Below are 25,041 nucleotides of genomic sequence, written 5' to 3'. Positions count from 1 at the left end.
TCTTTTTGGTCAGTAGAACAATCAACAAACACCAAGACCAAAAGAACAATTTCCCAGAGCCCGTTCTAAATACCCTTCGAATATATGCCCATGGTGAAAAATCCGTTAAAGAGGTTTACATCACTATTTGCAGCATGCCTGCACTTTGTGAAAAGTAAACTTGCTCACCGGTGCCTCCGTTCACCAAACTCGTCATGGTAGACGCCACTGTCATAACGACCTTGGAAAGGTTGGCCTCGGCCTCTGCTGTTGTAGGTGCCACCTCGCTGCAGGCCACGAAAGGGACCCCGCCCAGCTGAGCGCTGCTGGGCCTCGTACCGGCTGTAGCCACGACCATCAAAGGTTACCCCCCGGCTGTCCCTGCAAGTGAATGAGAGGAGTTCACAATCCAGGCTCAAGTTGGTCAACAAAATCAAGTACTGTACAGTAAAACTTTGTTAATTTGGCCCCCGTTAATTAGGAAATTCAGTTAATTCGGATGCACCATCTGGTGCCGTCAAACATGTACATAACCCTATGGCACGAAACTCCCGTTAATTTGGACATATTTGGTCGTACTTCGGTTAGTGTGCGCCGATCTCAAAGGCCATGCTTGCATGTGCTGGGAGTGCCGAAAGGCCAGAAATACGTCAAGGCCGCCATGTTTACTTTATTGCTACATAATAGACAAACCTAGGTCTCAAAAAGCGTGGCTGCAATGACATACTTCTAGCTTTGCAGTCGCTTTTGGCGCTTGGCACTACCTCTGCATCGCTATGGTTATCAGCACAGTAGTTATTGGTCTAAGCTAGCAACCCTAATCTATACATACATGTTCTTTTTTTCTTTCTTTGTATTGCTCCGCAATACAAAGAATCTTTGTCAACCCCGCACAATAGTGTGTCGGGAAGAATACATTCACATCGATAGTGACGTTGCCGTTGCCGGTCGCCTCAACGACGACGAAATACTGGATGTACTAGACGACGAAGAGCCCAACTCTGATAGCAAAAATGATAGCAAAAGATAGCAATGATAGCAAATGATAGCAAAATTGTGCTTTCAGCGCAAATTTCTCGTGTGCAACAAGCAACAATAACCAGTTATTTCATGATGTAAAGGTATGTTGATGTTTTAGGCATTTTTTTTAGTTATCATTGTCAAAACCTCAAAAATTCGACATTTGGTTAATTCGGACATTTTCTCCGGTCCCGTGAAATCCGAGTTAATGGGGTTTTACTGTATAAGAAAGAGGAAATCCACTCATATTCTCAGTCTTCCTTTCTATCTGTCATGCTCCATTTCCAATCTGGTCATTGTCGTTACAGTGACAACTGTTATGGTCTGTTCACAATGCTGGAAAATGATAGCATTGGAGGTGGGTGTCATAACACAGTCTTACTATGCAGACTGGCTCCCGACATGGCACACTTGGTATGACTGCTGTCCACATCACAATTTAAAAAGAAAGACCTCGGAGATGACGCATTTTAATTCTCATTATTCTCAATGTTGTCGTCGATGATGCACAGTGTATGACACATGTTCAACAGCTTCGCACAGTGTGTGAGAAAGTTTGTACAGCATGTGAAAAAGTTGCTTTCTTTTCTTGGCGGTCATGAGAATTGCATGCAGTGATGGCCATTGTGCACAGCACATGCTGCACATTTCTCCTTTAGTTTTCATGTGCAGAGAGCATACCACATTCGGTAAGTTTGATGCCAATGATGACATGATGTTGGCCAGGCAGCCTTGTTTTTACAGTCTATTCTAATATACACTGAATTTCTATTCTATGTTTCCAGAAAGAAGGAAAAAAAAAAAGAACTGCGATAAAATTGAGTAAATACATAATCACTTTTGAAGGGTACTCCATCAATCGGAGCTTGACCTAATCTTCTTTCTTTTTTAGGATTTCTTCCTTCAGCTTGCTACTCAGTGGTCGAAGAAAAGGGTAGGATAGAATGACTAACCTTGGAAACCTCTCGTCACGTATCACGTCAAATTCCTGCCGGCGATCCCTCCTCTCCCAGGGCCGTTCACCTTGGAGCACTTGGCCAGACATTTCAATCTTGTCGAAGAAAGCTGTCTGACACTCACGACTAGCAAAATCAACCTGCAAAACAAGAAAACAAAAAGCGAGGATGGGAAGCTGTCAACATTCGCACAATTCAAACTGTGATGAAGCATTTAGACAACAATTTCTGTCTGACAAAAGCATTTCGGCAAGGCAAACAAAATGTTAACACACTGTTTGACTGTGGCTTGTTTACAGCCAAGCGACGAAAACGGTATCCAGCAAAAATGCTTTATCAGTCTTTCTCAAGCTAAGCAAGTTATTACAGTACAGCCTATTTGTAATGAAATTTGTGAAAAGCAAAAATGTGATCATTATAGCCGGCTATTGGTATGACGGGACCGACCTTAAGATTGGCTTCCAGGAACATAGGCACAGTATGTAGAAGACGCACCTGCAGCTTCTTGCCGCCCAGGACCCTGCCACGCATCTCTGCCACGGCATGCTGCGCACACTCCAGGCTGTCGAAGTAGACAAGGGCGTGGCCGCGCTCGCGGTCAATGGCCGCAAAGGAGACGGGCCCATAGCGGCCAAAGGTGCGGCTGAGGAACTTGTCCGAGACCAGGTCGGTGACCCCGTCTAGCCAGACGCACATGGTGGGCATGCTCTTGCCAAAGCCCAGCTTGATGCGGTTGGCGCCCAGGTTCTCGCCGTCTAGCTTGCGCATGGCCTTCACCACGCTCGCTATGTCCGCGTACTGGATGAAGGCGTACGACGACGCCGAGCCCTGCTTCTTGATGTCGATTTCCTGCAAAGATGCAGATTGCAGGGCGAGCTTTAGAAAACTCGATTTCAGAGCTCCTGTACGCCATGAGCCTACTTCTTTTGCAACAGGGAAATAATGACATTACTGAATACTTCCAGTGCTCTTAAAGACACAATAAAGAGAAATGCTAAATCTGTTTAAACTGATAAAAGTATATTTTTAATATTCTTATTTTCATTAATTTCACAGAAGAGGTCACAGGAAAGAGGAGAGAAAGAAGGCCAAAATTTCAATTCCCGTACTTTGTGTCAGAACCTCAGCACGTGAATGTATAAGTGTAACGTGACATCATGGATTTCAAAGTACTGTTTTCTCATACTTGAGCCATCGTGGCACAACAAAAGTTATCAAACTCTTCAAACTCATCTTTGGCCTCTTTAGAATAAATACAACGTAGTCCTTCTTCACAGATAAAAAAAATAATTAGAGCTAAACTTAGCACAATAAATTAAATCATGACATCACAGCAAGCTGGTGTGGGAACTTCAGGGCAGTGTCACCACTTGTCATTCATTCTGGAGTTTTTTGTGGCTTACCATGCCTCCTCTCACTGTAACATTTTTGTTTGTTTTTTTAACTGTAGTTTACCGATACAGTTCAACTTATTTTTTCTATTTAGTGTCCCTTTAAGGAAGAACAAGAAAAGCAAAGTGGTGAAGTGTCTAAATGCCCCATGCTTCGGATGGCATGTAGCACCTAATAAAGAATGGTTGGAACAGATGTTTGGTAATGGCACTCACAATGATATCACCAAACTGGTCGAAGTGTTTCCTCAGTTCTGTGGTGGTGATGTCCTTCTCGAGGTTGCCGATGAAGAGAGTACGCGTCGCCTTCGGGTGGTATTCATCCAGCTCTGCTTCGAGTGGCCTGAATTCGTTGTCCTCACCGTCCAGGCCCTCATGCGATGTCACCTCGATCTTGCAGCCGAAGAATAGTTTGTCTTTGGACACTTCCAGTGCCTTCTCCACATCCTCGGGCCTGCCAAAAAGCAAATGGCAGTTTTAGCGACTCCCCATATGTGATCCCCACATTACGTGCAGCCGTCGTTGCGATATTACTTTACATGTGTCTCATTTTCGTGCGTCAGGCAGACTCAAGGTGCTTTTCATGCTTTGAGCATTACAGTTACTCTAATATTTGGACACGAACGGATACAGTCAGCTTTTGTAAAGTCGTTATCGGGTGTAGTCCAGCTAGCAGATCCACAACATGCCCATGGTTTGAAAATTTAAGAAAATTGCAACAAATGGACAATCTGTCAAGACCCTTAGCTTTGACAGAGACGAGAATGATTAAGCACTTGGCAAAGACACAAGACCTTGCCGAGGAAGAGGAAAGCCACACAGACAAGTGTAAACATTATAATAAAACAACTTGTCCAGTCCTTGACAATAATACAATGCCTTGACCACGGCTTTGATGAAGGCAAGTAATCTTGTCACATTTGCACTTGACCGAGATATTCCTCTTGTTTTGATCCCTTTCGTTCCCTCAATTCAAGTTGCCATCTTCCAAGCACCTTTTGGCTTGTGTTGCATTTCACCTGCCCTCACTAAGTCCCATGACGTATGCGTGCTGCTGAGCCAGCATAGCCCAATGCACATCGGAGAGCCTGAAAGCATACTCACTTCTTGAAGCAGACCACAGCGTACCGCTCGGTACCTTGCCCAATGACCTTGACGACAGTAACCTTGCCATGTTTCTTGTATTCATGGAAGAGGCCGTCCTTTAAGCTTGTGTCTGGAATACAAACACCAAAACAGTGAGAAATCACGCCCCCTTTGAGATGTGTGCACGAAGAGAAAGACACTGCAGTCATTATCAAGCTCCTCATTGAAAGGGCAGACACCCCTCTAACACTGCAGAGAAATGCACCAATCGATTTGGAGTAACCTGTCTTGGCCATGCTAGCCAATATTTACTGGCTGCACAGGTTTCTAGGATATATCTGCATTTCAAGCCTGCCTCGAAAGATTGATGGTTAATACTGGAGAAATTAAGCTCAAATTTCCACTGTCTCTCTAAATTTCGAGACAGAAGCTCAGTGTCAGTACTTCACAATGATGTTATGGATTTCTAGACATCACAGCTTTCAAACGAGGAAAAGTTTTTGAAACTTGTTACATTGAGTGCTTGGTTCTTTAAGAATGCAGCATTATCCTATGTTACTGGAAAACAATTAACTTGATTAAGCAATTAACAAATCCATGACACCATGGTGTGCCAGTGTAGGAACCTCACGTTACTAGCTGTCTTTAGTTTTTACACCTTTTTCCGGTTTATCAAGCACCCCTCACGCAAAAGTGGCTGCTCTGCTAAGGAACTAAGAAACACTTTGCATGGTTTCAACAGGGCTAGAAACAAGAGGGATCACCGAAGCATGGAAACTGACCAGTGGATCTGACTGGTAGGTTCCGAACACAGATGCCGAGTGGCCGCTTGTCCTCCCTGTCGCCCAATGTGCTCCCGTCCAGGGAGTTGTTGTTTTGCAAGCAGTTGCCACTGCTACTGCTCCCATTGTTGGCGTTGGTGCTACTGGTGTTTGGTGTGGAGATGGTTGACTGCAAGAATGAACTCGATGATGGTGCTGTCACTGCGCTCGCTGGCCGCTCGCCGCGTGACGCCTTGGTGCTGCTGCTTGAATGGTGTCTGGAATAAGGCCACAAAAATGTATATGTATATATATATATTCCAAGTTCACAATGACAAGTCCTTTGCAAAAATACACTCAATCCTCGATAAAATGAACAAAGATATAATGAAATACTGAATAGTGAGTTTTAAAATCAGCACACCCAATGCCCCATGTCCTGCCTGTGTTCTTTTGTCTGCTTAGCGCTTTGCATCCCATTACTTTGGATGTCCACAACCTAGAACTCGCTACTGATGTTTGACTGTAGAACTACACTGACAATAAAAATTATCGCCAGGTGAGTTTGTATCAATTCATTTTTATAAGTTGTGTAAATGAAACACATACTTAAAAGGACACTGTGTGCCTGCTTTCATTTCATCTTTGCTTAAATTTATGCAAGAAATATTTTCCATGTGAGACTTGAAAACTTTGGCAATAAGTTCAGACAACAATTCACTTATGACTACTACATCTTATGCCTATGCGCAAGAATTAAATTAACATTTATAAGTAGCTGCAACATGTTAGTAACATCAGCGAGACAGATATGACAGAAGGAAGTTTGGCCTTTGTTTGAGAGTTAGAAATAAAACTGTAGTGTGTTCCTCTGTTTGCTTGTTTGTGCCTTGTCAGCTGATATTTGCGACAGAGTGGCACACCATCATGAGAAACTTTAAGGTTATCTCAGTGCAGCTTGCCATGCGCTTGTAAAAAAAAAAAATCGAAGTTTCGCCCGAAAGGCAAAGCACCAATTGCGAGAGCAAATTAGTGGATAGCTGTACGAAGTAAGGATAGTAGTTTTAGCGGCCACATAAACTTGTAAGCATTCATTTACTAACTAAATTAACAATGATAGAATGTGGAAGCGTGATTGAACCATGACACACAGACGCAGCGCTGTCTTTGAGTGTCTGCTTCTTTTTACATCCTTGTTCAGTCGCGCTTAACACATTCTATCATAGATTCAAACCAACTAGCCCGCCAACGTGTTTTAACTGAACTGACAAGCACGGTGTCATGCACGCACAGGTAAACATGAACACATCTCGCTCCATGAGCACAGGAACTCACAGTAAAAATGCTGGAGTGAGGAATCATGGCAGCAGCAAGCAAATTGACCTTCGTGGATCTGTCGCTTCAGCGCGAACGAAATGTCGAAAGCACAGCGCATACGAAGCTGCCGGCACTACGCACACTCTGCAAACATCTCAGATCGCTTTGAAGATGAGGCCCGCGCGGACGCGCACTTTCAAGACACACGAGCACCGGCAACGCGTCCCTACGGCGTCCGCCAGTCGCGTGCCCAACGGCGCAGCAGACGCCGTGTTTTCCACTCTGTACGGAGCGGTAGGCGAGGAGGACATCGAGGCACCCTAGCAGCCGCCGGAGAAGAACGCCCTTCCTACCTCGCCTGAACTACAGTGCCTAGAATACTCACCTCAACCACCCTGCCTCATGCGCGACAGGAGAGGGCACGCTTCCGGCCCGCATTCCTCGCTCGCACACACGAGATTGAACCGCATTCGCCGGCACACCCTCGCACTTTCACTCGCACATACAGCATAGGGTGCGCGACGACGATTCTTCTTTTTTTTTCTTTTTTCGCCCTTGGGCTTTATATGGAACATCACAGCGACGGCAGAAATGTGCCTGGAGTGTCCATATACTTGATATCGCAATAAAAAGTGCTCAACCCAATCCATGCAAAGTCCCAACGCCGCACAAACTTACGTGGGTGACTTGTTAGGTGAGAGAGAGCGACAGCTACTGTCGCTAGAGCTGGAGCGAATCTTAGAAGACGACGATCCTAGGCGGCTGCAGCTTGAACTCCGAGAGCTGGAGCGTGAGCGTGACTGGGACCTCGAACCGTGCTTGTTGTGACACCGCTGCTGCGTCTGTGACTGCAGCTGCGGCTGCTGCGGAGGTGAGGTGACCGTCGAGCTGACTGCCGAGCCTCGCCGTGAGGCGAGCCCGCCACGCGCCGCCGACGGCGAACCGCTGTCCTTTTCATCGGGGTAGGGCTCGCCCGCTGGACTCAAGCCGTAGCCGCCTTGGGGGTCGAAGTGGCTTGACTGCGGCAGGGGTGCTGGCTGCCGCGGTGATACGCCGTGACTCCGGAAGTGGCTTCCACTCCTGGCGGAAAAACAGGGCTCTTAAGGCAAGCCAATGTCTAACAAGTAGTTACTACTACCCCTAGGTAAAGCAACCCAATTCATTTCCTAGTCATTACATTAGAAAGCGATACTTTGTTTGTTAGAAATTTCTGCTCTGTAGATGATTTACACTCACCTCTGAATGCAAATGTACAAATAGATTTGTCTGCTAAGGCGGCACTATGCTTAAGATTTGTGCTCCACTAGTTCACGGGTTTCATGCGTATCAAAAGTATTGCATGTGCACGAAAGACACAAGAGACGCAGAAGAGTGCAATCTAGTCTTTGTCGAATGTATGCTTCATACCTGTTACCATTTACACAGCATCTTATTTCGCTTTTCTACGTGCAATGTTCCATTATGCACACAGAGAATAAACATTTTTATTACATGTCTTCAAATGTATCTCTAGGGTGGAGCCCCTAGTCCGGGCCACCACGCGAGCCAGGCATTCGACTACCCCAATAAAGAGTAAAGGTGTCCCAGCACTCACCCGTACTGTCCAGGTAAGATGGAGGAGGCCTGGCACCTGTCCGTCCCGTCCTGGTAGGCAGATGCATTGGAGGCCGCCGAGCGTGCGTATCGATCTCTCGAGCGGCCCCTGCTTTGGTAGCTGTCCTCGTCGTGGTAGCCCGTTGTTCGCCGCACGTACGGGTCTCGGTCACCCGTACGATCGTAGTAGTAGCCCCGTTCATCAACAAACCTGAAAAGGAACGAGGGTCGTTCTTACACATGTGGAAGGGTACTTACATGCGCTGAAATTACCGTACGCATGCGAATGAAGCCACATTACTTCGAAAGAAAAAAAAAATTGTCGCACTTCTTTGATAACTGCAAAAGAGGATTAGACACCCGGTTTGCCTTTGACGGCAGACTTCTGTGATTCTTGCAGGCCGCACTTTAACCTCGTGCACACAAGTGATGGCTGCCATGCTTCTATGTGAAATAGCCGAAAAATACACTGATCATCTCTAATGCGCAGCACCACGCACGTTTAGACTGCAAGGAAATTCTAACTCTTTCGCTGGAGCCACAATTCACACAGTTCTGTCACAATCATATGTAAAACGTATAACAAGTATCACAAGATGGTTAAATTACAAACGTGCGAGGGGAAAGAAAAGAAGGTTGGCGGGAATGTATGTTCTTGCTATGTGTTTCTATTAGGCCATTGACGATACATGGTGTGTGTGTGTGAAAACATTTATTATAATGAGATCCGGAGGCTCGACTTCTTAAGTCAAGGCGGGCCACTCCCACGTTGGCACTGTCAGGCCAAGCCTTTCAGCGACATCATGGGCCCTCTGGACGGCCCTTAGTTGGTCCTTAAACAATGGGCTTTGAATCCTTTTCTCCCACTGTGTCCATTCTTTAACGAGGTTGGGGAGAGCCGCGGGACACCCAGCCAGCATATGTCTGATTCCAATGATGTCATTACAATCGTTGCAGTCCATCTTAATCTCCCTCTCTGGATATATTTTATTAGTGGTGTACGGTGTGATGGTGTTCAATATTAAAGGTGCATGCACCTTGGGCATTGTACTTTGAGCAGCCAGGTATCATTAACATGCTACAGGTGGTGACGTGGAAGCTGCTAGCATCCAGGTCAGATGCTGCGACAAAGCAAGCCTTATACTTTGGAAGCTATATAATGAATGGCCCAAGGGTTATCTCAACAGAGGCTGAACAAGAAAAGCCTCAGGTGGATGCCAATGTTGCGACAAGGGACTTTTTTCCAAAGACAAATCCACTGACGTTCAGCCACTGTTCATCACCTCAAGTCTCCATGTTCCTGCAAACCTCTGTCTGGTTTGGATTTCAAAGACCTATGTTGGACTCACCACTAAGCGCTCAACATTCCACACTACAACTTTACATAGGGTGCATGTTTGTGAATTGCGAGTGCCACAAGCACAAACAGGCCCAGTGAACTGAGCACAATGTGACCAGGGTGGAGCCCTGACTGAAGTGGCCAGGCATGGTAGCATCTGCACGTACACCACCACCTCCTCCTCACCGTCTCTCACCATCCAGCCTGACAACGTACTTATCACTCCTGTGGTGGCTGCATGAAACATTTCTGCACGCTTTTATTTACTTTTGCTTCCCCATCATGCTGAGCAGCAGCCAAATGCGAAATGACAGTAGTGAAAAAAAAAATGACACCTCGCTTGTGCAACAGCAATAAAAGCCCCGACAGAAAGTCAGCGTCTGTCATTATTTTCTCACGCCGTTAATAATGAATCGGAACAGTACGCTCGACCAGCTCACTATTCACCGAAACACAATAAGGATATAATTATATTATTCTAACTTCTCGTTCGTCGCCTCTCGTAATAAGAAAGAAATGGTAGGCACGGTGCAGGCTATTGTGACCACAGTGTCGCCGGCGCGGCGCGTTCGCGCACCAACGCAAGCACTGCGCAGCCGATTGCGTGCCGTCAATACCCCCTCGCTCCGAAGGGGTTTTCGAGCGGGCCTGCACCCCACAAGGAACGGGGCGGGAGTCGACGGGGCGCGCTGCTGTTTACGAACGGTTGCCGGGGCGACGACTGTCGTGCACGGCGGCGCCGGTCCCGTCCTCGGTCGATGCGGCCCAGGCGTGGTCGGCGGAGCCCCAAGGTCCCCCCCTCCCCTCCGTCCCCCTACTTGTAACGGCTTGCTTCCTGCGCCGCCGCCGCTACGGAAGACGACGACGCTATGTGACGGGGCGCGGTTCAATCTCGGGGTTGGTTCACGTACAAGAGTCGGCACTTGACACAGCAAAACACGGGTGTAACGCGTATCCAACCCCGTGCCAGTCCAGCGAACGGAAACTTATAAGACGCGTCAGCTAACCAGAAAAGAGGACCAGAAGAACGGCTTACGTCCGACTGTGATCGCCCTCAGTGCGACGGCGACTAAAACGAAACTTAACGGAAGGATTGGTGACGGACAATGGACGAACCCTCCTTTCTAGTCCGCAACGCGCAGTCGGTTCCCGTCACTTATTTGGATGACACGAAACCTAGCCTTACATGCTCCGCAGAGTGCTTGTGAGTTGAGATCAAGAGGAAAACGTGGAAGTTTTCGACAAGTCATGCCAGCCAGACACACAACCTTTCCGAAATGGGCCGGACGGGTTCGAACGGCGAACCCACAAATCAGGCGCGTTCGAAATAACGGCACACCGTGAGCCGCAACTGTGAATGACAGACGCGACGAAGGTTCTGGATTGTCTCGAAATCTGCCCTATTCGTTATCCGCATGAAGGCCGGGGTGCAATGGCTGCAATACGTCGAAACAAGAAGCTCCAAACAGTTGCTGTTCGCGTTTCTTACTTTATTTGCGCCCATATACGACGGTGGCTCTTGCACAGCACCCAGTGCGCGACGCCCAGCAACACACGCGCCAGACACACAACTATCGCAGCCACTGACGCGTCGCGAGAAGTGAACGCGCCGTGGGCGGGCTCGCAGACGGCACTAATGGCCACGCTGCGGTACCGGGGCCGACACGTCGCGAAGATGAGCTGCAGGCCACGGGGCTGGCTCTGACGTCCGCGAGATCTTATTTTTGTCTTTTGTACGGCGACGGGACGCCGCCCGGGCCGCGCCTTGTCAGTACCAGATGCTCGCTCAAAGCAGGTCGGCGAGCGAGGTCGCTCTTCCACAGAAAATAAAGAAGTGGACACAGACCGTTCGCACAGGGGTGAAATTTCGGGGTGGCGACGCTGAAGTCATAGTCGGACGACTCGACTCGATTTAGGATTCCGTGCGTGCAGTCGCGCGCAGGTTTAATGAAATGATTAAAGGAGCGGAGAAAATAGGGCGTTAGAGCACGCGAAACCAACTTGTAACGGAAGGTGACGTAACTTTCTCCAATATACAGTTACTTCGCAGTTTGGATATAACGAATCCCGGTACTGAAACGGTACTGAAAAGGGGACATGATGCGATAGCATTCAAGGAACCACACCCCTATTTTCTCTATGAAGCTCTTTACAATACAGGTGCTGGGAGTGATGCGACCTCGCTGCGCACTATGTTACGCCGCATTGGTCAGACTGCCTACTTCACCGATGCGGATCTAAACGACGGGTGGTTCCGCACGTTTATATCCTATAGTATTTTTTTTTTCTTCACTACGTGCTTTATGGCAGTTCACCTCCATTCAGAAAGAGAGAGAAAAAAGGAAGATGCCGAGTTAGAGAAATCACACAACACTACAAACTGACGAGGTTCGAATTTCCCCCACCACACCAGAAAATTAACAAGAGACAGGCGGTCGCCTTGGCGACAGCTGCAGACGAGAACGTTTCTAAATCCGGTGATCTTGCATCGCTGTTACCCAGAGCTCTATTCGCCAAACCAACGCAAGTTTCGTGAGACCAGGGCAACACTGGAACACATGATATGGTAGTGCGAGCAAGCGGGGGTCCCAGACGGCGACGCAGCCTCGAACCGAAGGCGCTGCTCAGCTCCGCCCTCGAAGACTAAAACTCTGGGCCGTCCAGCGGGCCGAGGAAGCCGCCATAGCTCAAGGGCTCGTGGCAGACGCCTAGGCGGGGGTATTCGCCCGATCCCCGAATAAACTCGCCGGACATATCAATAAGGTTATTCCTCTTCATAACAGGAAATAAAAAAGAAAACAGCACGCGCCAGTGATTTACACCGCCGCCGCTGCTACCTCGGATGCCCCGATGCCAGCTATCAAATCGCGATATCAAAGCACCACCCCTACCAAGCTACCGGTGTAGCGCCGTCACCGACGACGGAAGGGGTGGAGGCCGTCACGTGAAACGCGGTCACCCGCATCTCAAGGGCGCGCGCCACGGAAGTGCGAAGGCGCCGATCCTCGCCAGCCGGAGGACTTTGCGGCGGCGCGCGAGTGCAGCGGCGTTTTTAATCAAACCGCCGCACGGCCGCCGCGCGAGGAAACAAGAACGCGCGCGCAGGACGCGCGTCGTTTACACACGCGAAGCGAAATCGCGAGAGCGGGAGCGCGGCGCGCGCTTCGGGGGCGTTGTCGCCCCGAGGCGGGCAGCGCGGCGCTAATGAAAGCGCAGCCACGGGACGTCCAAGGCGACAAGGACCGATTGCATTGCGCGTGAATCACACTTCGCGACGCTGTGCCAACCACGTAGGCACACGCGCACGCACACTGCACTGCCAGGAGGCGATATGTATACGTACAGCGCCGGACGCAGCGTAACTGCGCGCTGCGACAACGGATAGTCCAGCACGGATGTCGGCGTGCGGCTGAGTAGCACGCGTTACGTCGTGTATGCGTTAATTTCTGTTCCCATCGCACAACGTATAATAAATTTTCATACTTATCTTTCAGATATTTCAAAACTAGTTCTCGGCTCAATTGGTGTTTGCTAAACGGAGATGTTTACTTACTATCCGATAGACCCCTTCTGCAACTCCTTTCCATCTCTGGGGTCGCAGATGTACAAGGTTGACGCAGTTTATTTGGCCTGCTAGGTTACCTGTAAACTGGCCTGTTTTCCGCATTTTAATAACGCAGGACGTTTGCTGAATTGGTGGCTTCCCTCGCTCCCAAGTATGAACCGCAAGAGCATCCAGCTTTCGAAATTGGCCCACGCGTGCGCCGCGAAAACGCGGCCCATGCGTTTGCGCCGCGCGAAACGCATCATAGGCACGTAATAATTCTATGCGCAAAAAAAAAAAAAAAAAAAACGTAAGCCGCACCTTTCGCAACGTGGAATCCGCAGAACTAGGTTAAACGACAAGACCGAATGAAGACAAGCTTTGTCGGTGCTGCAGACGCTCGCTGTTCTCACAATTCCTGAAACGTCTCTCTCTTCTCTCTCTTATAAGAGCCGAGCAACAGAGAATGCTTCGCGAGATGTGTGCAGGAGGGAAGCCGGGTGAAGCCACGGTTGGCCTGTCAGCCCGGTTCTTGGTTTAGGCGGTGCCCTGTAATGTCTGCATCGTTATGACATGTTGAGGCGTTTCTCATCTACGTATGAGATAATGTAAGGGGGCTTTAATCATGTACAAGTGAGCGTAAGAGAAAAGAAAGAAGAAGAAAAAATACTTCAGTTGCTATAGCAGCAAGCGGGCACAACGGTTGCCGAGCCCGGGCTGCGCGCCTAGCTCGCGCGTGAGTTCTGGCGGTTGATAGTGAGCACAAGAGCGACGCCATGATTGCACTAGTCTGCCGACTAGACGCGCCGAAAGTCAGCTGCGGTGATGCGCACAGTGGGTTCGATTATTTTGACAAAGGCTGTACGTACACCGCTGATTTCCGCGGCCATACCGAGGCGTTCCTATCACTTCGCGTTTTTTTTTTTTTCTTTTTCGAGTTGAATTTAGTCATTGCTTCACGGAGCTCCGCGCCTCTAAAATCTACCTTGGGTAGTTGCACTAGAAAAACTTTCCCGTCCTTCATACCCGGGTGCCAGAGCAGTGACGACACGGCCATCTAGGAAAAGACGTAGCAACACAACAGTCGAAAAGCAACGCGCACACTTCTGCGAATGCAACTCGAACCGGCAACCCAATATGACAGCCGAGGTAAAAACTTATCGATTGCAACCTCCCGTTGCTCAAATCGGAAGGACAACGCCCACGTCTCTGCAACAGCGCTGCCCTCGAGCTAAGGATAGAAACGCAGTTCGCGAGTCGCTATCGGCGCCGAAGATTCCCCGAAACCATTTGTGCCTCTTCAACGGCGGTCCAGGTTTGCCCGACAATCGAACGCTTCTTCTATCTGTCGTCCCGAACATGCCCCAGGCACTGATTTCAACCAATGGGCGTTGGCGTATACACAGTTCGTCGTCTCATGCGGTACGGGACAACAAATCGACGATACTGACACCTCATCGCCACGACAACTTGACAATGTTATCACGTACACGTGTCTATACATGCAGCAACGCTTTGACATTGTTAGCTCCACCATGGCCTCTGAGACTGGGCAAAAAAATTAATTTTTTTTTTTAACCTCAAGGGTCCTCAGACGAGACTTTGGACTAGAAGGAAGGAACCATGGCACTACGATCAGCTCAGCTACTAGGTGAATAATGGGCAGTACATGTATTGGCCTAACATCTATTGCTTCAGACGTTCTTGTGGCATTATCAGTCCCGCTTCTTTATCTATCTAAATTTTCGAGCAACCGCTGTTTTTCGAGCAGCAGCAAAAACGCAATAAGCCTGCGCATACGCATAGTCATCGCGAACTATTGCATTCATAACGCAATATTTTGTATAAAGTGATCGGTTTTGCGAAAATCACGAAGCCGCTTAAAGACACAATCACGAAGGTTACAAGCAAATCCATAATTCTCCATGATGACCGTAGCCCGGCCTTCGAGATCAAGCGCCACCCGATCTCGGAGGTCGTGGCCGAATCGCTATATTTGCAACTCCCGTAGACACTAGCACCCGAGTTCCCCTTTCGTGCGAAACTGCCGCTGGCTCCGGGCCATACTGCATACCGCCCGACGTCCTGCTGAGACAAATGTAATGAAAAAGGAACTGCAGTAGATGCAGCGAGTTGGAATCACCACCACAGACAGCGCTGCAGTCTAGGGGGGAGGGGGCACCCATCCGAGTGCTTCAAAGGTGGCCCGCGGTAATTATATTGCCACGAAAGTGTGAAAGCAATTCGCAAGCGGGGCAACATACAGAGTGCGCGCGCGCGCGCTCTAGGGCATAAAACGGGAGGCCGCCGCTGTCGCTCTAATGCAGGACGTGTCCCTGAGGAAAACCGTTGGAGTGTGCTTCACGATGGTGGTGGTGGCACCACACACACACACACACACACACACACACACACACACACACACACACACACACACACACACACACACACACACACACACACACACGCACACACGCACACACACGCACACACGCACGCATAAGCAAGCCTTCGAAGGTCACTTCGGTGTTCGCGAAAGCCGCCGTTAATTCGCGCTTGCTACGCGGGCGGAAAGCGCAGTAAAACGCAATCGCACAAGGACCCCGTGCGCACTCGCCGGCGCCCAAGCGGGAAACACCTCCGCGCGATTATTGTTTTGGATGCACGAGACAAAAAAAAAAAAAAAAAAGGCGCGAGCACGCCAAGATATGCAAATAGAGGCCGCGCGTCGTGAAGCCACATAAAACACGCCGACGAAGAGATACAACACGACGGAGAAGATTGCGTGCCCATTTAAGGCAATTTTCGCTTGTCGCTACGGACAAGTTGCTGACACAAGGTGACGGAAAAGGCAGTCGGCGCAAAGCGAAACGACGACGGAGAAACAACAGACCGCGAGCGGAACACGCACTTCGCGCGTTCTCATGTGTCAAGGACGCAACTCGATACAACAGATGGAGAGAGTGCTAAAATGAGAGGTTTAGTCCTGCCGTATTACCACACGTCTCGTTCGATAAAACAGCGCATTTTTTTTTAATATATAGAACTGACGTTTGTCTCTGCGGGTATAGACAATCTGTGTGTTTGTAAGCAAAGGTTATATAATGCAACGCGAGAAAGTGCGTAAACACTTTTTTTTTTTCGTTCTTCGCAGCAACCTTTCGCTGAATGACCTTTCAAGACGGCCAGGTGCATTCGTTTTGCCCTCCGCTAAGCTTTGCGCCATTGAAAGTTTACCTTGTTCTCTTTCTCTCTTTTTCCCCAGCATGCAATGCGACAGCAGCGACGCCGCAACAAAGGTAAATACACCTGGTAGCGAAGCTTCCATAGGAGCCCGTACGTTCAAAACATGGCGGTCCATCGGCGGTTCATGGGGCTTAGCGCCATCTGTATGTGGTGGGAACACTTCCGGCGAAAGAAAAAATAATGTGACGCCATGTCTGTTAAAAGCAGAAGTGACGTCATTTTGTTTTTGAAGGCGAGAAATTTTTGTTGGCCTGCTTTTGGAACTATATATTCAAATGCCCCGCCATTCGACTTGATGGGCGTTTCGAGCTTTCAGCGCGGAAATCGATGAAGGAAAATCCAGCCGTACGGTTGTCGAAATCGCACCCCTGCACAGAACATACTTTCTTTGGAGGCCGACGAAAGCTTTAGGTGTAGAGTGCGGATCCTATCGTCGGAGGCCAAGCTCGTCGGCCGGCGCTGTCGCACAAAAACTACCCAATTATCTGGCGGTCGTAACTCACTACTTTTGACTGAACAAATTAAGAAGCGATGAAGCTACCCGCGTCACCAAATTCAGGCAAACTTCTGCAAGCAAGAAAGCCCAAACTGCGAGGGGGGCGTATTTCAACAGGTGAACTTCACGAGTGCGCCTTTCTGCCCATTTCAAGATGTGCATTGCAATGCGAGTGATGGTGGCCTCAACGCCCCCTGTAACGATGGGCGCCGAAAATAAATGCATTTATTAATAATAATAATAATAATAATAATAATAATAATAATAATAATAATAATAATTGGGGTTTTACCTGCCAAAACCACTTTCTGATTATGAGGCACGCCGCAGTGGAGGACTCCGGAAATTTTGACCACCTGGGGTTCTTTAACGTGCACCTAAATCTAAGCACACGGGTGTTTTCGCATTTCGCCCTCATCGAAATGCGGCCGCCGTGGCCGGGATTCGATCCCGCGACCTCGTGCTCAGCAGCCCAACACCATAGTCATTGAGCAACCACGGCGGGTATTAATAATAATAAAATTGAATAAACTTGTATTTTCTTAACTCATCCCGAATATATAAAATTGACCAGGAATCTTATTTTCGTTGAATGAATCTAACTGTGTCTCCCTTGAATTAAAAAAAAACAAACGCTTTTTTCTTTCCCAATGTTTGTTCCCTCCAAACATAGTCGCGCTTCAATCGCTGCTCCCATAACCTCCCTTGCTGATGTCGGTGACAATCTGTACTGAACTGCTTTTCGCCCGAAGCTTCGCGACCTATTTGGATCGACCTTGCCGCAACTCTGTGACGTCACGCCTGCCTTATGCGCTCTAGTGCCATTCGCGACTACACACCTATTTTTCTTTTTAATTCTTCGTCGCTACTGCCCAGTGCTGTAAGCATTACCGAAAAGAAAAAAAACATGAGTTAACGAAATAGGTCACTCGTTGCCATCAAATAAAAGGAACGCGTTACCGTTACAAAAAAGAAAATAACGAAAGAAGGTTATGCACGTTATTTAGTCGTTACTCCACAAAGAGCGAGAGAGAGAACTAGTATGCGGCCTACGTAGACGGCCTCCTCGTTCCAGGAATCCGCGGGTCATGGCCATCTCCCGTGCACGTTAGATCAGCCTGCGCTCCGTGCTCAAAAATTTTACACATTGGGGAACCCCGAAGAATAATTCTACAAAGGTCATATTTTACATATAGTTAGTTACGAGCGAGAGAACCGGAGTGAGAAAACAAACACTGTCCGCCCCCCTTCTCCAGCACTGGAGCACAATTAGCGATCAAAAATTGCCCCCTTGGCGGCTCCAGAAGCACTGCCGCGCTATTCTACGCAATCAGCAACCGGTTTGTACGCTCCACTGCAGCTAGTTACTAGAGACTTTTAGCGTGTCCGGTATTCGGGCAAGCGCGGGCGGTTTTCCGGTTTAGCGGGGGCGTCAACGTGAGCGGCCAGATTGGTGGTGCCAGCTGGTGGCGCAAAGCTCAACCACACAAACACAGAGCTAATTACTATATTCTGCTTAGCTGCTGGCGTAAATTTTCGACAGTGGCGTAATCGTGTTCACAATTACGCCGCTGCCGAAAATTTGCACGAGTGGCGAAGCAGGATATGGTGAGTTACTGCAGTTTTAGCTATGCGTTTGTCTGGTTGAGCTCTACAACACCAGGCGGCTTCACCGCTCCGGCCGCTCACGTTTACGCCCCGACCATCCGGTAATCCGCCCAAACCGCTCCCGTTTGCCGGAATAGCGTACAAGCTAAAAGTCTCTACTGAATACGAGCGCTTCCGTAAGGAACCGCCTTTCCGCCGGTAAAATTCAGCCCGGTTCCCGGCAGTTGTTAATTCGCGGGTCGTTCACCGCCGCGATCGCGCCGGAATCGCGCCGCATCCCGCTGCGCGCTTTGCGCCAACGCAACAACCAAAACTACGCATTGGAGGAAAAAAATAAAAGAAGAAGAAAGCGGCCAGAATGCAGATACGTAAGGATGAACGCCGGGAAGGAGAGGAGGAGGCGGCGGTGGCAGAAGCGATGGGGTTTTCCGGAAAACGCTGCGATGACACGGGACGGACGGAGGAATCACGGCCTCGTGATCCGACGACCGGCAGCGCGTGTGTTCCCCCGGGCCGCCGCACGAGGTACGGACGGGCGGACGCACTGCGACGAAATCCATCCACACGCGTCGCATCCGCACCGGGGCTTCCGGAGTACGGGCTGCTCGCTGCGGCCACGCTTCTCGGCGCGGGCGTCACAGAGCCCGCGACGGAGGCGACGCTGCAGCGAGTGTTCACACACAAACGGGTCGGAGGAGACAACCGTTGCGACAGCGCCGACCTCGCAAAGAAGGCTCGTTTCGAAAAAAGAAAAAGTTACAGCGAGGGCGATAGTGTGTAAGGTGCCGGTGGGGATCTAGTGAGGGACCTCCTTTGAGGGGACCCTACGTGTAACGAGAAATATTAGCTCAAACTGAAAAAAACGAGGTAGGTTAACGAGGAACGTTACGTGAACAGCTCGACGCGAATACTGTATGGCCAGGTAAAATGAACGGGGGTCACTGACCGCGCAGGTAGCTCTTAATGCGTACAGCTAAATGTAAAGCACTTTTGCGGCGTAGCTTGACGTGTTTGCTGCGCTGTCGAGCTACTCGAAGCGATTATGGCCCTGCAGCGTCCCGACTTAGGCGTTTTTGCCTTTCGCATTCAGTGTAATGCCGGCACCGCGTCCACGATTCGAACTCGCGACATCGCGCTCAGCAGCAGCACGCCATTAACCACTGTCTCTCGGCGGCGGGTATTATTATTATTATTGTTGTTGTTGTTGTTGTTGTTGTTGTCGTCATTATTTGTTTTTGTAAACATATATACACATAGCGGGAAAGATAAAGCGCGAAGAGCAGGCTGGAAACTGCCACTGGAAGGGGCACAACGCCTGCTCTACAGAAAGGACGAGAAGACCGAAACGTACAAGATGGGAAGAAGGGGAGGAAAGGGCAAGATGACAAATCTCAAGGAATAAAGCAGAACACCACACACAGAGACACATTACACACATTACAGATCACAGTGCAGGCAAGTAAAGATGCACTAATGAAAACACGCGTGGAAACGACTCCGCATCTCCACCAACTCGCCATTATTTCACGCTTGTCACGAAATCTGCACAACTAAAGCACTAATCAGCAATTTGTGCCGAGAGAGAGAGAAACGAAAAAGAAAATAACATACAGCTAAAAGAGAACGTGAAAAGAGAACGTGGGCGCACCAGTCAAAGGGCTCTCAGAGCAGCATCCGGGCGCGTATCTATAGAGATACAGAAAGCGTTTCTCTTTCTTTTCTCTTTTGCCTTCACTTAAAATTTCAATTTTCAAGCAACACATGTGCGGAGGCTTCCAAAGTGATTTCCCTGGGAAATAAGTGCTCTATGGGTATTTTACGATACTCAACAAGACACCCCACGAACATAACTCACGACACTACCCGCCGTGGTTGCTCAGTGGCTATGGTGTTGGGCTGCTGAGCACGAGGTCGCGGGATCGAATCCCGGCCACGGCGGCCGCATTTCGATGGGGGCGAAATGCGAAAACACCCGTGTGCTTAGATTTAGGTGCACGTTAAAGAACCCCAGGTGGTCAAAATTTCCGGAGTCCTCCACTGCGGCGTGCCACATAATCAGAAAGTGGTTTTGGCACGTAAAACCCCAAATATTATTATTATTATAACTCACGACACTCATTGCACGCCCTCCGCGCAGCGGGAACTAGTATACGCAAGTCGGTCATTTGAATGTAGTCGACGTTTCTTTTCTTTTATCCGCGTATTTTCTAGACACGCAGGGTCGACGTGGATAGCATCGCCCTTTCAGACGAGGCAAACAACGTCAGAATGAGGCGCTCGGGCTCGTGCACGTTAAACTTAGCACGCGCCCTAAGCATTGCTACGGTCTCGCCTAAATGCCTCGTTTCGTCCAACATGCGAAAGCAGCCAATGGAACGCTTTCAGGCTGTACATGTCGCACGAGCACGAAGCGGAACTCATACATTGTGCGCGACAATTTTATTATTATTTTACAATCCGATTCCTTTGGCTCGTTTTGTATGCGTGCCGTTGACCTGAAGTTCATTTATTGCATAATTATCATCGCATTGAATATGTATGCATCATCATTCATTAGCGTTATTTCATAAATATTGATGTGCGGGAACCCGGAGCCCGGGGAAAATAACTACTTTATAGATTCGCAGTAAAATGGCCACACTGTCGTTGACGGGAATGGGCCAAGCCCCATCTATGCTCCATTTCATACATCAGGTGCAACGCTGTGGAGGCTGGAAATACTTTTTGCAGGGGCTGGGTTCGCACTTAGAAACAGTTCGGTGTCTTTTGACCGTTTTTTGTGAAAATGTTCTTTATATAAGGTCAGTTCTGAACGAAAATAGGAATTTACCCTTAGACACAAACAAATCATGCGCTCATTCGGCTGCTAACTCGGTTTTTTTTTATATACCAATTTGCTTTTCGTTCTTTGTTATTTGCAGCCCGTCGCGGCAGCCTCACGTGCATGCTCGCGGGAGCAAACGCCGCCACTTTCGTAGCTTCCACAGCGTTGCACATGATGTATGAAACGGAGTATAGCTGTTCCTACACGCAGCTGTAGGCGTGTCCTTCGGTGCCCCCACCACATCCCTATGCATCGCACGTCGGCGGCAAGGAGGTGCCACCCTTGGGTGCCACGCGCCGCGTATAAGACACTTTCAAGCGGTGGGAAACTGCGCCAGGTAAATAATGGAGCGAGCTCGCACGAAGTATGCGGCAACATGCGCGTCAGCCGCACCGAATGGGGTATCCAGGCATACCCCATTCAGGGCGCGTGCGGAGGATGCAACAAGTGCTGCCGGCGAAGACTACAACACCCTAGAGAGGGCGCCTCAGGCGCGAGAGATACCGTGCAAGCTGCTCGCAGTTTAGCGTCGCGTGGGCAGTTTCTGCGCACGTTAGTTGGTCGGAATAACTTTACCACGCACGCACGCACACATACGAGCTCGATTTACTATTCTGCGAATGGATTGCTCAGTGCTGAAAAATAATGCCAGGAGCAGTTATACGCTGTATAATGACCTCAAAGCATGCAACGAACTCGTAACAAAATTAAGCTGTGTGGTTGAACGTGCCAAGGCAACGCCGGGGCTGTGAGAGACGCTGCGTAGCATAGGGGGCCTCCGGATTGGGTTTCCCCACCTGTGTGTGTGTGTGTGTGTGTGTGTGTGTGTGTGTGTGTGTGTGTGTGTGTGTGTGTGTGTGTGTGTGTGTGTGTGTGTGTGTGTGTGTTTAACGTGCACCCAAGAGCGCGTTGCAAGACTGCTTTTAACGCTTTTTGTGTTTCACACCCATTACAATGCGGTTATAGCTAGCGGGAATCGAATTTAGAGGCACTTATCACTTACAGACTATCGCTTTCTTTTTATTTCCTTTTCTTATCTATCTTTCTATCCCCCTCCTCCCTTTCCCATATTCTGGAGTAAGCTGTACACCGGGGTAAAAACGTGTTCCAACATACGGCTTCCTGTTCACGCGACGAGGTTACTGCGGGTACCCACGCCAAACCGAAACTTCCCACTGGCCACCGCCCGCACAAGCCGTCTCCGTAAGACGGAACAACAACAATGCGCTACCGACACTCGGCCGACCAAGCCAAGCTGCCAATCTCGGCAACCTAGCCAAGCTAGCGGCGAACGAGCACGTGGCGATGAGTCAACGGCGGTAAAGGATATTCACGCTCAGTGCTTGCGTGTGTATGTCTGTGAGTGCGTGTGTGTGTGTGCGAGAGAGAGAAAGAGAGAGGGGGAGGGGGAGATGGATGGGGGCGGGGGGCGGTCGGCCAACAGGCGCTTATCGTAGTCCTAAGCCAGGCCGTCAAAGCAGCAGCTGTGGCACACACGCACAAGCAGCGCCAACTTCGAGACGAAGATAGCGGAGGTTCGGCACGCGCTGGCGCTGTTCACTAGGGGCGGTGGAGAACATAAATTTGAAGAGAAAACCACGTGACAGCGGTCACTTGTAGCCGGCGCACAAGGGCAGTAGCGCGCGGCCACCACGAGTGGGTGATGCAATTCAAACAACGGCTTGATTCACTCGGCTGCGCCGGACGACAAGACTCGCGGAAAAAAGAACAGAGGCGACATCTGGGCGAGGCCGCACTGCGTAGTATTGTCGATAAAATAAATAAATAAATAAATAAATAAATAAATAAATAATAATAATAATAATAATAATAATAATACAATCCACCATCGTGAACTGCTAACACTGAAGTGGCATATTCAGGCGGATATCTGATGATCGAGAAAAACGCGTGGCTTTGGAAGTCTAGCCGGTTTAGCGCCGACGAATCACCGTGCATTCGGTCGGTTTTGAAGGAACAAAATGCGAAGTCAGTATAGACTGCCAGACTAGTCGAAAAATATCTCGCGTTTATATGGTGTAAATGGATTTAATATAAGCGTAAAAAAAAAAGAAGATTAGAAAATTGGCGCAGCGATCAAGTCCTACCCTTCCCCCAGCTCTCTCTACCAATTTCGCTCCCCAGACTGAGGCGCCGCATAATTTAGTGCGACATAAGGCATATTACCAAACTATCGCGTATTGGTGTGTTTTCCAGCACATGGAAGATAAAAAAAGATATAAAGTGAATACACTCATGGACTTTCGACCTCGGCCTCACTGCTCCGCAGACATCCAGGGAGGATGCCAAGTTAACTCTTTGCGTACTTCGGACTAGGGCCGGCTTTAATGAGGGGCGAAAAGAGGGGTCCACCCCCCCCCCTTATAAAAAAAAAAACCCTCCTACCGCTAGGCTCATTGTCCTCCTGCAACTAATATGGATTGTACAAAAAAAAAAAAGAATATTCTTGCAGCCCCCACAATAGAAGCGAGCTCTGCCCCATAGTCCCCTGCGCCCACTCCATCCCCAACAGAAATATCCTGGCGCCACTCCTACGTCCGACTTTCCGATTGCAACGCAATCTCTATTTTCCTGACACAACGCTACAAAGGTCAAGACGTCACCGGGAGCCGGCACGGCGTAAATATGCCGTCGCCGCCTATCCACGTTTTTGCGACCCTACATGTTTTACCGAGATTTCCGCCTACGGCACGACCGGCCTTTATAATTTCAGTTAGACGGGCGTAATCTACCGAGATACTTAAACCTTACCATTCCTCCCAATTTCAAGCCCTTTCGAAAGCAGTTCTCAACTTACGTACACATATTTGCGCACCACCGCTCTCAACCGGATTCGCGCGTCCGAGTGCGGCGAGCAACCCGAGACCGCCGCTGCCAGTGACATGAGGTGTCGCCACTTGCGCAGGGGCCGAGAAAGGCACGCGGCAGAGAGATAAGGGCCGGCCTCACGCGCTTCCTTCATGTCCGCAAAGCAGTGCAGCGGCGGCGCGCTTCACGCGTTTCCTCCGCCGAGTGCAAAGTAATTTGAGCGAGCCAAAAGCAGCAGCCGGCCGATGCCCACGCATTAGATATACGAAAAAGAAAAGATAATAATAATAATAATAATAATAATAATAATAATAATAATAATAATAATAATAATAAACGGTGTCGCGTAGTGGACTACAACATCGCAGCTATTAGGTAAAGGAAGCTCTCTGGCTACATAGACAGTTTATCGCACTGCGTGTGTGCTTCTCGTTTTCATGTACTACTTCTCGCATTAGTTGGTTTTGACTTTCGCACTCGTCACACGGCGAGCATATTTCTTTTCCCCCTCTGAGTATTTTTATCTCGTACATAGAGAGAGAGAGAGAGAGAGAGAGAGTAACACCTGTGTCACACGGGCGTTTGGAAGGCCTTCCAACTGATAGTCAGTTGACTCAAAGGTCAAGTTCGAGCTGCCACACGGGTGGTTTCGACGGCCGCCGAGTCAATAGTCTATCGAGTCAACGAAGCACCCTACAACTCTATCGAAATCTCGATGGCCTTTGAGCAATGGAAACGGAAATAGCGCGAACATGCCCTCTAGTTCACAGTGTGCTCGTAAATCAAACCAAATGCTCTAAAAATACTATATATGAGTGTTATTCATTATTCAATAAAGCTTTTGCCACTTGACATGTGCGAACACACACCAAAACGGCAGCCGCATCGAGCGGCGCAAACGTTGCCGCAGTTTCGCTACTCAACAACTTAAGAACTAAACACATATGTATGGCAATGTATAAACAATTTTTTTAATGTTTAAACAATCATAAAAGAAATTATAGTGCTTTTAAATGGTTTTATAGGTTGTTTAACTTTTCGTGACATGAAAA

At 49.0% G+C, this 25,041-nt stretch overlaps 1 protein-coding gene across 3 annotated transcripts in view; it reads right to left on the bottom strand.

Annotated features, from left to right (window-relative positions):
- The window catches only part of spen (spen family transcriptional repressor split ends), a 194,079-nt gene that overhangs the window by 22,168 nt on the left and 146,870 nt on the right, over nt 1-25,041 (bottom strand). For 2 of the 3 annotated variants that reach the window (XM_075684609.1, XM_075684611.1), the window contains exons 3-10: nt 8,105-8,314; nt 7,189-7,590; nt 5,215-5,471; nt 4,451-4,562; nt 3,563-3,800; nt 2,403-2,804; nt 1,953-2,095; nt 169-360 (exon numbers count right to left, since the gene is read on the bottom strand). In XM_075684609.1, the coding sequence (XP_075540724.1) occupies nt 169-360; nt 1,953-2,095; nt 2,403-2,804; nt 3,563-3,800; nt 4,451-4,562; nt 5,215-5,471; nt 7,189-7,590; nt 8,105-8,314 (1,956 nt within the window). The remainder of the gene's footprint in view (nt 1-168; nt 361-1,952; nt 2,096-2,402; nt 2,805-3,562; nt 3,801-4,450; nt 4,563-5,214; nt 5,472-7,188; nt 7,591-8,104; nt 8,315-25,041) is intronic. The other variant, XM_075684610.1, reaches the window with a different exon arrangement.

Source organism: Dermacentor variabilis, chromosome 3 (genome assembly GCF_050947875.1).
Source record: "Dermacentor variabilis isolate Ectoservices chromosome 3, ASM5094787v1, whole genome shotgun sequence".
Classification (NCBI taxonomy): Eukaryota; Metazoa; Arthropoda; class Arachnida; order Ixodida; family Ixodidae; genus Dermacentor; species Dermacentor variabilis.
This window is presented reverse-complemented; position numbering and strand designations above follow the sequence as displayed.